Source organism: Fusarium coffeatum (assembly GCF_003316985.1).
Source record: "Fusarium coffeatum strain FIESC_28 chromosome Unknown BRIP53273_contig_366, whole genome shotgun sequence".
Taxonomy (NCBI): domain Eukaryota; kingdom Fungi; phylum Ascomycota; class Sordariomycetes; order Hypocreales; family Nectriaceae; genus Fusarium; species Fusarium coffeatum.
The window spans coordinates 1-12,625 of record NW_022158155.1 but is presented as its reverse complement, the minus strand read 5'-3'; the positions used below and the strand labels follow the sequence as shown (position 1 = coordinate 12,625).

The window sequence follows — 12,625 nt, the reverse complement described above, 5'->3', positions numbered from 1 at the left end:
ACTTTCGACGTACCTTTCATCGAAAGCGAGCCCTATAGGTTTCCAGGCAACTGGGAATATGGAAACTCCTTTTTTACTAGGGAGACAGGCCAGCACTGGGTTGTGAAGTGGGAAGGCCATGACAGAGGCACCTGGACGCAATTTAATGTTCAGATGAACATTGCTTCCCCTGAGAGAGGGCTCTTCTGGTCTTTGAGTCTTACGCACGGTGGGGCAACGTGCTGTTCTGACCTTTCTTTCGTTGCTGACGCTCCGGATCCCAAACCCATGATACTCCGATGCATAGTCATTAGTCATGATTACGGCATGATTGTGCAGTCGAGTAATGGAATATTCAAAAGAGTAGGACTGCTACGATTTAGAGGGGAATTCTTTGAGAATGGTCGATTGAGGACCAGTGATAGCGAAGGCATGGACTCAAGTGTGAGATGGCAGTGGGTGAAATCGGTAGAAAGCACGGATCTGAGCGACCACTTTCCAGGTGTTGTCAGGACCATACGGTTAGGCTAGAAATCATGGTTGTATCAATAACAGTCGAGGAAGTGGTGGGTTTCCCGTCTGAAAACCACTTTGCAACAGAATCAATTGGTGTAACTGAGTCTATCAATTGGAATCATACAGTCCACGTTGCAGAAGAAGTCTCGGTTGAAGCTGATGGCCTTTCTGACTGAGACTCATTGTAAAGCAATGGGAGCAACGACCAGGTTCTAACTGAAAGTTCTTATAACTGCCTGAATTTGCACGGGCTCCGATGATGCTTGACCAACAATACAACAAACATCAACTAGAACAGAGGAACATAACGAAAGTTTGGGAGTCAGTGGCGATAAAACAAACATCCGCTATCATAATAATTCTTATTGTTCGTACTGGAGCCCTAACTAGTGGCGTGGGAAGGAGCAATATAACCAAGTAGCAATGTTGTTGAAATGGTATTCTTTTTTGGTGTTGGAGGGATTTGGTGGCGCATAACCCAATCGGTTGTTATGGAATGATTATTAAAACGGTGAGAGTTATTGCTTAGCTTGATAAGCTGCAGCTCACTTGACATAATATATTATTAGCTGAGGCAGAATCATTCACTCTGATTATCTCGTTACCTCATAAGCAGGCAACTCGGCGCGAGTCTCTCCATGCAACTCATACCGTAACTCGTCGGCAGGTTTTACCTCATTGCTCTCCGCTACAGATTCAGCCGGCCTCGTATTATTCTTATTCCTCCTCCTCAAGACCAGCCAAGCGATAAGGCCGATTGCTCCAAGGCCACCGACAACTGCTCCAACTGCGATCCCAGCCTTGGCACCAGTGCTGAGAGAATCTGATGAACTGGAATCAGACTGACCTTCTGTTGCCGACGCTGGTTCAGATGATGAGGTACTATCAGCAGAGCTAGCGTCATCATCCGTTGCAGAAGCCGCCAAAGTCTCATCAGCTGCTGTGGTGGTCGAGAGTGTTACTGTGGTAACCGTTGAAGACTCATCGCTAGATTCACAAGTACCAAACTCGCTTTGGCAGCTGTTTAGATGTAAATGTCAGGTGAATCCAATAGTTGACCAGGTTGTATAGGAATTCTTTTGAAATGAAAAGAGAATGAGACTGGACTGTACTTACCCATCACCACAGTAGGTTTCATTGTTACCGCAGTACCCTTTTTGAGAGCAGCAGTCTCCAAATGTGCTCCCTTGACATGTAATGTTGCTAGAAGAGGTCGCGCCACATGACCCTGAGATACTGACAAGCTGCCCACCTGTCGACGCGCAGGTACCAAAGGCTTCTTGGCAGCCCTCAGCACAGTATGCTGATGTCTTGCCACAGAAGCCTTTCTCTGAGCAACAATTACCCCAAGTGGATGTGAGGCATGTTGCGTTAGTATCAGAATTAGAACCGCAGTTGCCGTCTTTGCTGGTGGGGTTGGAGCGCGGTAGAATGAGAGAATTTGAGCTTGGACCGGTCAGGGGTTAACTTCAGACACAAGAAGAGGTGAGCTTACAAGTCGAAGCCAAAGCTTGCGGCTGAGGCTGAGGAGAACAAACACAGAAAATACAGCAGGGACAACTCCATGGCGATGCGTATGTCGCCTGTTGGTAACACAAACGATGGGGAGGAAATCCTCCTCTGTCCTAGCAGGGCACAATGCCTTTATGACGGCCCACTTGGAAACGACGGCGGCAGAGGCACCGAGACTAATTTGACACGATACCCCTGAACACCCCAGTCATCTCCACCTCGAGAGCAACGTGGGCGGTCAGCAATAGGTGAAGACGGAAAAGCTTCATTTTGATGGCAGCCCATACTGCATTCATCCAGTTACTCGACTACTAGTGGCACTTCTATACTGAGATAAGAAGATGGGAGGTCTGCTGCAAAATGCCAGCTTCAAATTGGTTGAAAGATCAGATAACGCTGCGCTGCAGACATCAACCCATGTTGCATTCAGGCTCGATTCGGCAAGTCCCCAGACCATGAGTGGATCTTGGTTAGACGCTTGACTCTGAATGGACTCTCGTGTAAGCACTAATTTGCTAGACCCGCGGCTCACACAGAAGTTCCTTTTTCATTGCCACTATCGCCTGGGGTTCTCGGAAAGACACCAATTGAATTGGCTTCATCGTCTCGCTGATAAATTGACTTTGACGTGCCCCATTCAAGCATCGCCCTGCTTTAAATGCTGGAGTCATCAACGACCAATGAAAGCATCGCTGCACCTTCAATTAAGCGCTCCCAACGCGGCTGTGTCCAGGGTAAGGATGATTGCTTGAGCAACGGGCCAAATCATCCTAATGGCGAGCTAACGAGTGGCAGTGAATAAAGCATCAAGGTCTGGATCCTATTGCAGCCCTAAATGTGGATGCGAATCCTTAAACCGGGTGGCGGCCCGACGGAATAAAGTCACCGTGGCAGACTGGTCGCCTGTTATTTTGGGGTCGGCCCTGTTGCTTTGTCCTGTGGAAGAGCCTTGAGAGTTTTGAGGCGCTGCTTCTGACGCGTAAAGCGAGTCTCCTCCGGTATATGTTCCTTTTGCCTGTCGGCACTTCATACACGCACAACTGTCGCTCGGTTCCCAGTAAAATCGTACAAAGGCATAGAGCCGAGGACGCACGACCAGTGAACAGCAAGCTCTAGGCTGTCCTGCCATTACTCAGAAGGCTATTGCCGTCTTGTTTCCTACGCAACTGACCAATAGAAGAGCTTCAACTGGACCTTGATGGCGGCTTCATATCCAACGTTCTGATTGAATTTCGAGAATTTGAAATCTGCTGAACTTCGACATGCACTGGGCATAAGAGGGCTTGATTGGAGTTGTACGAACGGAGAATTGTTCCGTTATATACACTTCAGTCCTTACTCTAGCATAGTCAGCCTTTTTTTAATCGCATTTCAGCTGTATGGGCAAGAGTCATTTCCAGTGAAGCCACCCAGATCCCTGCAACCTAACCTGTTCCTACGTGTCACTCCTAGAATTCTTTCAAGATTGTCGAAGTTCGCAAAGCCATTTCTTTTATCTTACAAGTCTCAATGGCTTGTGAGACTCGCCGAGCAGGCTGGGAATAAGGGAACAGTAGCTGGACGAATATTGAATACAAGCTACGGATGAATGCGAGTCATTAGGCTTGGGGCACCGTAAGAAAAGTTGGAATGGTACAGGATAGTTGCAGCTATTTTGGTTTGCAGAAATTTGATGAAGACTCCATGAAAAAAGGGGAAGTGGGTTGAAATTACATGTTCGTTTACTTGGACCCGTGTTGATGAATTTCACCTTTAATAGCAGCACATGGGCTAGTCCTTCCTCAAAGGAAGAGAGTACCCCCCCAAGCAGCGAGGAGTTCGCAGATATGTTAGTAGCAACAAATGATCACATTTATGTCAGGGTGTCTTCATGGTGATATACCCCTTCTGGAAACTCTTCACCAAATCATATAGTTGAACCTGGACGATGCTGACTGATCCTGTCAAGTTACGGTTGCTAGAACTGCTACACGACAACGGAATGGGAAGTCCATACAGTACGTCTGATATGCCGATGATCAGATGAGGAGCGATGTAGGCAAATCTCCAACGTCACAGTATCTCCATATTGCTACCTTTCCGGCCGGTGCCCCGAAATAGCAAAAGAAACCATAGCAATGCGTCGCCCGGATTGAGTTGTGTTCGCTTATTATTGTGCATAGATGACGCGCGACTGTTCCATTGTTACACGTCACCGATTTGTCCACAAGTTCGTGCAGACTGTCAATCATCAATCCGTTATGCTGTACCGTTCGGCTCACATCGACTTCATCTCACATCGGCAGTCACCAAGCGGCCACGTATTCTTGTCCAAACCGACATCGAGAGAACGACCGTAAGTACTCAGGGTGTCTTGCCAGAGTCTATATTAAACCTCTGTGTTATGTGGCTCCATCAACGCCGCCACCGCCGAACTCCATGGACAAGAAAACTATGATGTTAAAGAAGCTACATCTTTTCCATATCACCCGGCGCAACAATCCCCTGGTCTGTTCACCAAGAACAAGCCCAAACTCGGTATTATCAACAAGGAAGCCAAGAGGTGATTACGGAACCCAAACCAGACAGATTCGTGAGACCTAAAAGTCGGCAAGGCTGGATAACGTTTAGAGTAAACGTGTAGTTTGGGCGCCGGTGGCCCATTTCTTCTACGGTATGGAAGGACGGATACTAACATGGTGTCTGGGTTCAATATTGTCACTCACGTGGCCTTCCGTAATGAAACGTAGCTTCGCCTTTCTTGGTTTGTTGGTGGCGCGCTATGCGATGTAGTTATAGATCGGCTCAATCAAGCTAGGATTCATTCTGTGCAAGATGCCACTGTGGCTCCAGGCTGCTGGTGGTGATGAAGCTAGCCTGGATCCATTCTCGGCTTCCACTCCCGTTATATCCAAGCCTCGGGTTTAGGCTCTGGATGCCAACCTCTCTCATACTGATCTCTCTGAGTTCGTGAAACTCCTTCCGCTTCGTTCTAACTCTGATTTTGGCCCCAATGATGCGACACACAAGAAGAGACGCTGAGCTGGTGATCTCGCGCAGTACCCGATCCTGATGTGTCCTCTCCGCTTGATGATCAGGATGGTCTTGCTGAAATGCCCTTATCAAACTCAGACAGTAATTAGCGGCGTGCATAATGCCTACTGATACCTTATTTGAGTCAATACACTACATCCCGTTTGATGGATTTCCACTCGGAGGTCATGAAATTTCATCAATTGACGGCGGTAGCCTCCAGCTCATCTTTCACCGCAGAGCGGCAACTTGCTATAGTGTTTCCATGGAGAATGAAGATGAGTGTGCATCCTCGAGCTTCTGCAACAGCTTCAGCTCTGTCAAGCAAACACCGGTATCAGTTGATGTGGAAGAAGAGAGTGATAGTCGAACCCCGATGGAGGTCGAGATTTTGACGGCTTATCTGCGGAATTGAAAGCAAGCTAATCCGTCAGGCCAACAAAGATAGTCCTTGCATTTTCAGGACCACACTCTCTGAGGTTCAGGTCGCGGGCGGGGGCAGTGAGGGGCTATGGGGGTCTTACAGACGATTGTCAATGCCAAACGGTCAGGGTACAAGACTGACGTCAACGGAGATACAAAGTTTAGTGGAAACTCAAACTCAACGACATCCTCTTCCGAATCAGAATATCGGGTCGCTGAAGGAGACCCATTTGCAAACATGGCACAGAAGGGACCTTGCTGCTTCCAATCCTAGGTGACAGCCTGTTTGCTTCTTGTTGTGTTCATACACGCGACATCTCCTTCCGAGCTGACCATCCCCAGAATGTACTTCTCGGCATTCTCTGTTCCATGTACAGTGCATATGAGACATATCCATCCTTGACACCTCGCAATTCCTTATCCCAATCCATGAGGTCTTCGGCAAGGAGTTCCAGGGCATCCGCCTCGTTCCGACATAAGGTAAGGGTATTCAACCAATCCACAAATGGAAGATATACAAGATTCTGCCTCTGCCGCAGTTCACTGTTGTCGGGACTGAGAACGTTGTACGCAGCGTAGGACTGGCATGTCAGCACGGAAGAGGTTGTTGGTGGGGTCTACCAACCATAACCATGAACTCGTGGAGCTTTTCAAGACAAGCCAAGCATTGACGTACTGCGGGAATGGATTGGTCTAGTGCCAGAATCTTGTTTTTACCATCGACTATTGCAGCGAGCTTAGTACAGTAGTGGGGCATACCAGCTGCAAGATCGCCGGTTACCCAGCTGAGAAGCTGGAGAAGGGCTTCTGGTTGCATGTTGCGTGATTGACGGTAGATACACTGATTGTTGGCGACTAGAGGATGGGGATTATACGGCAGTTATATAATTACATCTTGTGATAGCAGAGACAGTTAATGCTTATTCATGTGCAGGGAGGGTTTCGTTTGGTAAAAGATGCGATTCTGATTCCTGTTGGCTATTAAACTCATGCCAAGGGTGACTTTGTGACAGGAGAGACCAATGCTGTTGGTTGTTGGATTAATCTGTAGCGTATAAGGTAGGCTATTGGAAACAAACCGGTTGTTGGAACGGGGAGTATGTTCCGGTGAAGGATCGACATGCAAGGGTCTTATTGTGGTGTTGACTGAGATGGAGGGTCACACAGACAAGACAGACAATGCCAGGGTTATCGGAGTCACTTCCGCATTCCAATTACGCTCCCGGGTCTCAGTACATTATCCAATCCGATCCGATATCTTCGCTCGGCACTCATGTCTTTGCTTTTTCCACTCAGCCAGCCACTTCATTTCGCTTCCAAGTTTTTGTCTTGCTCATGACCAAGAGCATCTACCAACGGCATCAGACCACTCAGTAATGCCTTCAGTCCGTGTTGACTCTTTTTCAGCTCTCGGTCCTTCATTAAGGTCATTGTCATCGCGCAAGGTGTTTTCCATGGACACATGGAACCGTTTGTTGTGCTTGCAGGTCCAAAGAAGACGGTGGTGGTGGCGAGACGGGGAAGCATGACAGGTTTCTTTCCTATGGTATTTCTCTTGCAGCAATGGTTCTACATCGGGGTACGTGATTTTCGACTTTGACAGATAGCACTGCTTGAGCCAGGTTGGTATCCGAGGATGCTTGATCGATGGAAGTGGGCAAAGACGACTGCCCAGCGTTTCTGCTCCCTCCATGTTGTCGATATCCGGGACGAGGTTGACTGCCGAAGTCCTGTGCTTTTTTGGGTAAGAGTTGTAAACTTTTGGGAGAGACGGCTGGTTCGTGCAAGTGGAAAAGGCAATGTGGCCGTTGCAAGGTTCATGGAGCTGTGATATGTACGATATATCATTTTCATACATGTTTGTAGCACGTAATAATGGTGTTGCGCTCCCTCGCTGACTGCAGTATGTGGCTTACTGGCCTGCATACGTGATGAAGGGTCTCATCCTCTCGAGAACAGTAGAGCAATCAAAGAGCGGTGTACTGAAACAGGACCACGTTCACACACCATCATAAATCATGATCATGGCGCCAGTATTCTCAGTGAAAAAAACAGAGACCGCTTTCACTCCCTTGCGTATCACCAAAGCCTAGTCTCAAGCCAAGATCGACCCCGCGTTCCCTTATCGCCAATTTGAATTCTTGCCAGAAGCCGCTTCATGGGTGCCTACAATGCCGTTTTTGGACGGCTGCAAGGTTAAATATTCAGCGGTGGGACTCTATTTCGCTGCACGTCGAAGAGACGGAAGCCAGGATAAATATGTGCGAAGATTTTGACTGTGACGAATTTGCATGCGTGCGAGTACAGATATACTCTTCATCTCAAACCAAGTCACCTTTTCAACCTATGAAACAAGGCTTGATAATGTTCAAGTTGAACAAAAACCCGCATTTCTGTCACTAGATGGCCTTCCGTTGTTTCTGGCCAACTTGATCGAAGAAGAGAGATGTTGGGCACAACGGAGGTGAATCTCCGGCTCAGGGATCCTTGACCTTCACGGCATAGGTGTGTCTGCTCGGCATGGCGTCTGCCACTTTTGCTTTCTGGGGCTGAGAACCATGTATGTCTCAGATAAGGCAGAGCACTTCAGAAATATGAGAGATCCGAAGAAAATGGCGTTTGTGATAAGCGTTGGCTGTATCAGCCGCGGCTGAATGAATGCAGAAGTGAAAGGCGTCTTTATTAAGCAAGGAGCAAGAAGTAAACATCATTTGTTACATCTTATGTTTCAGGTCGCTGTGTAATGAGCACTGCGACGTTCGTATCAGACGCAGCTGAATAATCACAGTGCCAAAACGCCAATAAGAACGCTACTATGCATCGACAGTCGATGTCCTGACATCAGGAGCTGAGCCGGATGATGCAATGCTCCAACATGTTCTTGGTAACGACCCGGAACGAAATAAAAACCATCATAGATCCAACTAAGACATGGGACGTCCTAATGCCCTGACTGCGATTCCAACGTTCGATGGAACGGATGCTCTTGAATAGGCCATCAAATAAACTGCCTCTTACCGGACAGATGTCATCGTGAGTGCTTCTGAAGACGGAGGAACTTGTTGTTAATGCTTCAATCTAGGGAATGAGGTTTCGGGATCTTTACTTCTATGAAGGTCTGGAGATGTAGTTGCTAATGTGAAAGAGCGTGGTGTTACGGAGGTGGAAGATGAGGCTGTTGGGTAGAGGCCATGAGTAACCGTGCTTGCTTATAGAAACGCGATAGACTCAATTACTTTTCAACGGTCACGAGATCTTCTGTTTCTTTGATATCATCAAGACTTTCAAGAATTTGATATTTTCAAGTTTATGGGCATCAATCCTTAGAGTGACTTAGACTAATAGAAACTCCCGTTTTCCTGGTTTTCAAGCTTATTCCATGACATCTCTTCTTAAACCTGCCTCCAGGGTACCCAGCTATCCTGCATTCCTCCCAAGTTAACTGATCAACTTCTGTTCTTTGTACACCTGGCGGGCCACAGGGGAATTGTCTTGCTAGTGGGAGTTTGAGGGCCCAAGGAAGAAGCTGTCGGCAACTGTTGTTACTGCAGCTGGCGATTAGCAGGACGTGTCTCATAAGGCATAGCGGACTGCTCGTCGTCCTGCTGCTAATGTTGCTACTCACGACAGTCGGCCAGCCTCAGAGTCTTCCCATCCAGTCAAGCCACTCATCCACAGTAAAATGATGCTTACTCTTCTTATCGTCGTTCTGAATCTATCAAAAGGCTTCCTTGCGGCTCTTACGATACCTGGTCAAACAGAAAAGGTATGCCCATCGAAGTCAAGACCGCCAAATGACGGTGAGGGCCCTCAGTAACTTGGCGTCCATCAGGGTGCCCAATTAGATTCTACTCTTGATTGCAGAGGCAGATAGTAGCATTTCGTTGGAATTACAGAGTATCACAAGTGGACACTATACTCGGCGTACTGAGCTGCTGCCACGTTCTAGTGAAAGGTTATTTGATTTTCGCATTAAGCCGTAATTGGTATCGAGTTCGTATAGTAAAATAACATTAGATATTGAGTTTATATAGTTAGAGCGTAAATGCTAAATAAGACCGCCCGTGCAGCTGCCATAGTACGATAATGGCTACACGTGTAGTTGTTAATCCTCCAACTCTCCACAAAACCGGGGCATATTGCTCCACTCAATGCTGATCATGTGCCGAGTTATCCTTCGACGCGGTATTTGATCAGTGCTGAAAGTATAAAAGTTGGGACGTTACATAGATGTCAGGGATTGAATTTTTCCGTCTATAGTGTCATATTTGACAACCTTGTACTGGTACGTGCTTGCTTCTCACTGTGAAACCTCCATTGGCTTGCACGACTCATGTAGCGACGAATAGCTCGGTTAGTCGGAAATCGTGCACTGGACCGACTGGGTGGATCCAAGCTACAGGGCTATCATGCGCCCGCATTGCCAGCTTGAGAAAGACGGGTTGTTGCTCTTCATATTCAGTGCCGTATTGTGATGCTCCATGAGTGAGGCGTCTAGACTTGGCATTCATGGCGAAGGCATCTTCGCTCTATTGGGATGTTAGTCGGCTTTCGCCGTCAATTGAGTTTGGGACCCTTGCATTTTACATACTCATCCAGGCGGTCAAACCACTCGCACGTGTAATCAAGTCACGGACACTTTCCTATGCCTCACTCTTGGCCAGACGGTGGTCGTTAAGGCACCACGATTGCGATAGTCTCCAGGCATTTGTAGAAGCATTGGCCGACTGAGTCGTCTATAAAGTGAGGAACAATCCCCTTCTTTTTTTCCTCGTCTCTATCAACACCTACAGCAATAACAACAACATCAGCACAAACAACCACTACTACCACTACTACCACTACCACCACTACATCGACAAAATGGTCCGTCTCTCTGTTCTGGCTATCTTCGCTGCTGCTATCAGCACTGCTGCTGCCCAAAGCCCCACTGGACAGACCTGCCAGTGCCTTTACGCAGATGGCTCTCACTGCTGTGTTAATGTAAGTTTCATCTAGCCCGTAGCAAACCTGACACTGTAAATTGCAAACTAACCAAACCCCTTCCTTGCATCTAGTTCGGTACAGAGGACTGCCAAACCCAATGCCGCACCTCTGGCAAGGACAGCGGAAAGTGTAACGCCGACGGCAAGTGGTCTAGCGTGAGCTGGTTCACTGGTCTTGGCCGCACGAAGTGCACCAACTAATCGAGGGTCCGGAAAAGGATTGCAGATTATAGGGAATACATGTAGCCCTACTTCAGTCTGATACATTCTAGACTCAGACCATGATGTTTGGCAGTATGGAGGCGACGCAGGAGGAAGCAGGTTTTTGGGGTGGTGATCATGGCGAGCGCACTTGGTAAAGGATATGTAGACAACTTTCACGCTCATTCTTTACTAGAGAATTCAACCATCGTTCCGTGGAACATAAGCCAGTTTTCCCTGTTCCGTTGAACCACACGTATATATTCTAACCTTAGAAATGATCGTTGTATCGAATATTAGCGCGACCTTGTGATTGCACCAACCGTGATTCTGCGTCTTTGTTTCTTCGACAAACCTCAGAGCGGTTCAAGAATGAAATTTAACTCAATCCTTTGTTCCTTAATAGGTCTCATTGTGCTTTCGGAAGGTAAGGATAAAAGGTATCTAGAACCAAGAACAATCTGATGCATAACTGCCATGCCTCGCGAATATTTGGACGTGCATGAGTTCTTCCATCAATCTTAAACAACAGATTGTTCCATTGCACGGACAATTCTCTAGTCCTGTAATCTGGTCAGAGTCGATTGGCGTTCCGACTTTAGCAATTCTTCTCAATATCTGAAGCAACATACCGTCGATGCTTCATTCCCTGCTTAAGATAAATGATTCCTCATAGGACATCTATGCTTTTGCTCGTCCTTACCTAGTCAGTGTTACTTCCATCAATGGCGTGATTTCTCTTGGTTTTGGCTGTTGAGAACAGTGAGCAGATGGACACGAATATGCTTTGTAGAAGACTTGGTCTATGGCAGAAAGGCGGACTGCTGAACTATGACTTCCTAGGGATACCAGGTTATGACTCATACTTTGTATTTTCAATAACAATGCAAGTATTATACCGTGCCTATGTTATTGTGCTAGACGTTATTTCTTAGCACTTCAGCATTCCACTTCTTTTACAATCCAGCGTCTTTCCATTGATTGAGTACGTGATATCGCGAGATAAACCAAGAGAATAGTCCAGGCCAATATCAAGACGCGCAACCAGGCCTTGGAAGTCGTCGTTGCTTCGTGGGGATGGGCCAAAGCCTAGGCGCCTTAATAACGGAAGCTAATACGGATTTGCTGCCTCTTGGTACTGCATTGCGTGTTGATCTCAGTTCACGCCCATTAGCTTTCGGATTGCATCTCGTCCATTTGGCTGCAAAGCGCGTGCACCGATCCCAGCCCAAATTCCACATGGACGCGGCGGAATATCAATCTTCATCCAGGATTCCCCCGTCCACTGCAGCCAAACTCCCCTCAATTGATCAAAGACATATAAATTGCGATTTCCAGGATGTAATTGAGTAAACATGGTCGTTGCCCAAACTGTCCCACCAGGAGCCTGCTTCTCCCCTTCAAAATATGCGACGGCGTAACATGCTTGACTCCATGCAACCTGGAAGTAATTGCGACGCAACAAACGCGAAACGTTGGCTCCTCGTGGGAAGTCCCTGCCTAGAGATGTCGCTGCGTTTTTGAGCGCCTCGTCGCTCTGTGCAAGCTGCTCATCGGTGAGACGAATAAGCTGGTCTTCTGGTGCTGCGCTTGGATGACTGGGGAAGCTCCAGTGTATAACCTCATGGCCAATCGAATCAGCGCAGTTGCCCCATTCAATATCAGCTCCGTCGGCGCCGCCAGACAGACAAATGTTTGGGTTTGTGATGTCTTGGAGATATTCCATGATGATGAAAGAATGAAATTGTTTTATCGGGTAATTTGGCTGTGGTTACGCTTTTGAGTCGGTTTCCATCTGAGTCATACCTTGAGGCTAAGATGTGCGGCCAAGGATGACCATAATATGACTGCATTACGTCGCGTCTGTTGGAAAAGTAGTGCAACGAATCTGGTCCAAAAAGTTGATGCCGTCTATCGTGTAGTGAGCGTTAAAAATGATATTCACATCTTTATGGAAAAAAGAATTTGTGTAGACAAATGCCTCGACACGGGATCGA

At 47.4% G+C, this 12,625-nt stretch overlaps 3 protein-coding genes across 3 annotated transcripts; 1 reads left to right on the top strand and 2 right to left on the bottom strand.

Annotated features, from left to right (window-relative positions):
• Window positions 1-5,744: 5,744 nt before the first annotated feature.
• Window positions 5,745-6,259, bottom strand: FIESC28_11132 (uncharacterized protein; the record flags this gene model as incomplete). Its single annotated transcript, XM_031165260.1, has 2 exons — window positions 5,745-6,023; window positions 6,119-6,259. 2 exons carry the CDS (start codon window positions 6,257-6,259, stop codon window positions 5,745-5,747), a joined length of 420 nt encoding a protein of 139 aa, XP_031010679.1.
• A 4,046-nt stretch (window positions 6,260-10,305) lies between these two features.
• FIESC28_11131 (uncharacterized protein) lies at window positions 10,306-10,628 on the top strand (the record flags this gene model as incomplete). Its single annotated transcript, XM_031165259.1, has 2 exons — window positions 10,306-10,425; window positions 10,500-10,628. 2 exons carry the CDS (start codon window positions 10,306-10,308, stop codon window positions 10,626-10,628), a joined length of 249 nt encoding a protein of 82 aa, XP_031010678.1.
• Window positions 10,629-11,784: 1,156 nt separating this feature from the next.
• On the bottom strand, window positions 11,785-12,354 carry FIESC28_11130 (uncharacterized protein; the record flags this gene model as incomplete). The annotated part of the gene is made up of 1 exon (XM_031165258.1): window positions 11,785-12,354. One exon carries the CDS (start codon window positions 12,352-12,354, stop codon window positions 11,785-11,787), a length of 570 nt encoding a protein of 189 aa, XP_031010677.1.
• Window positions 12,355-12,625: the final 271 nt, after the last annotated feature.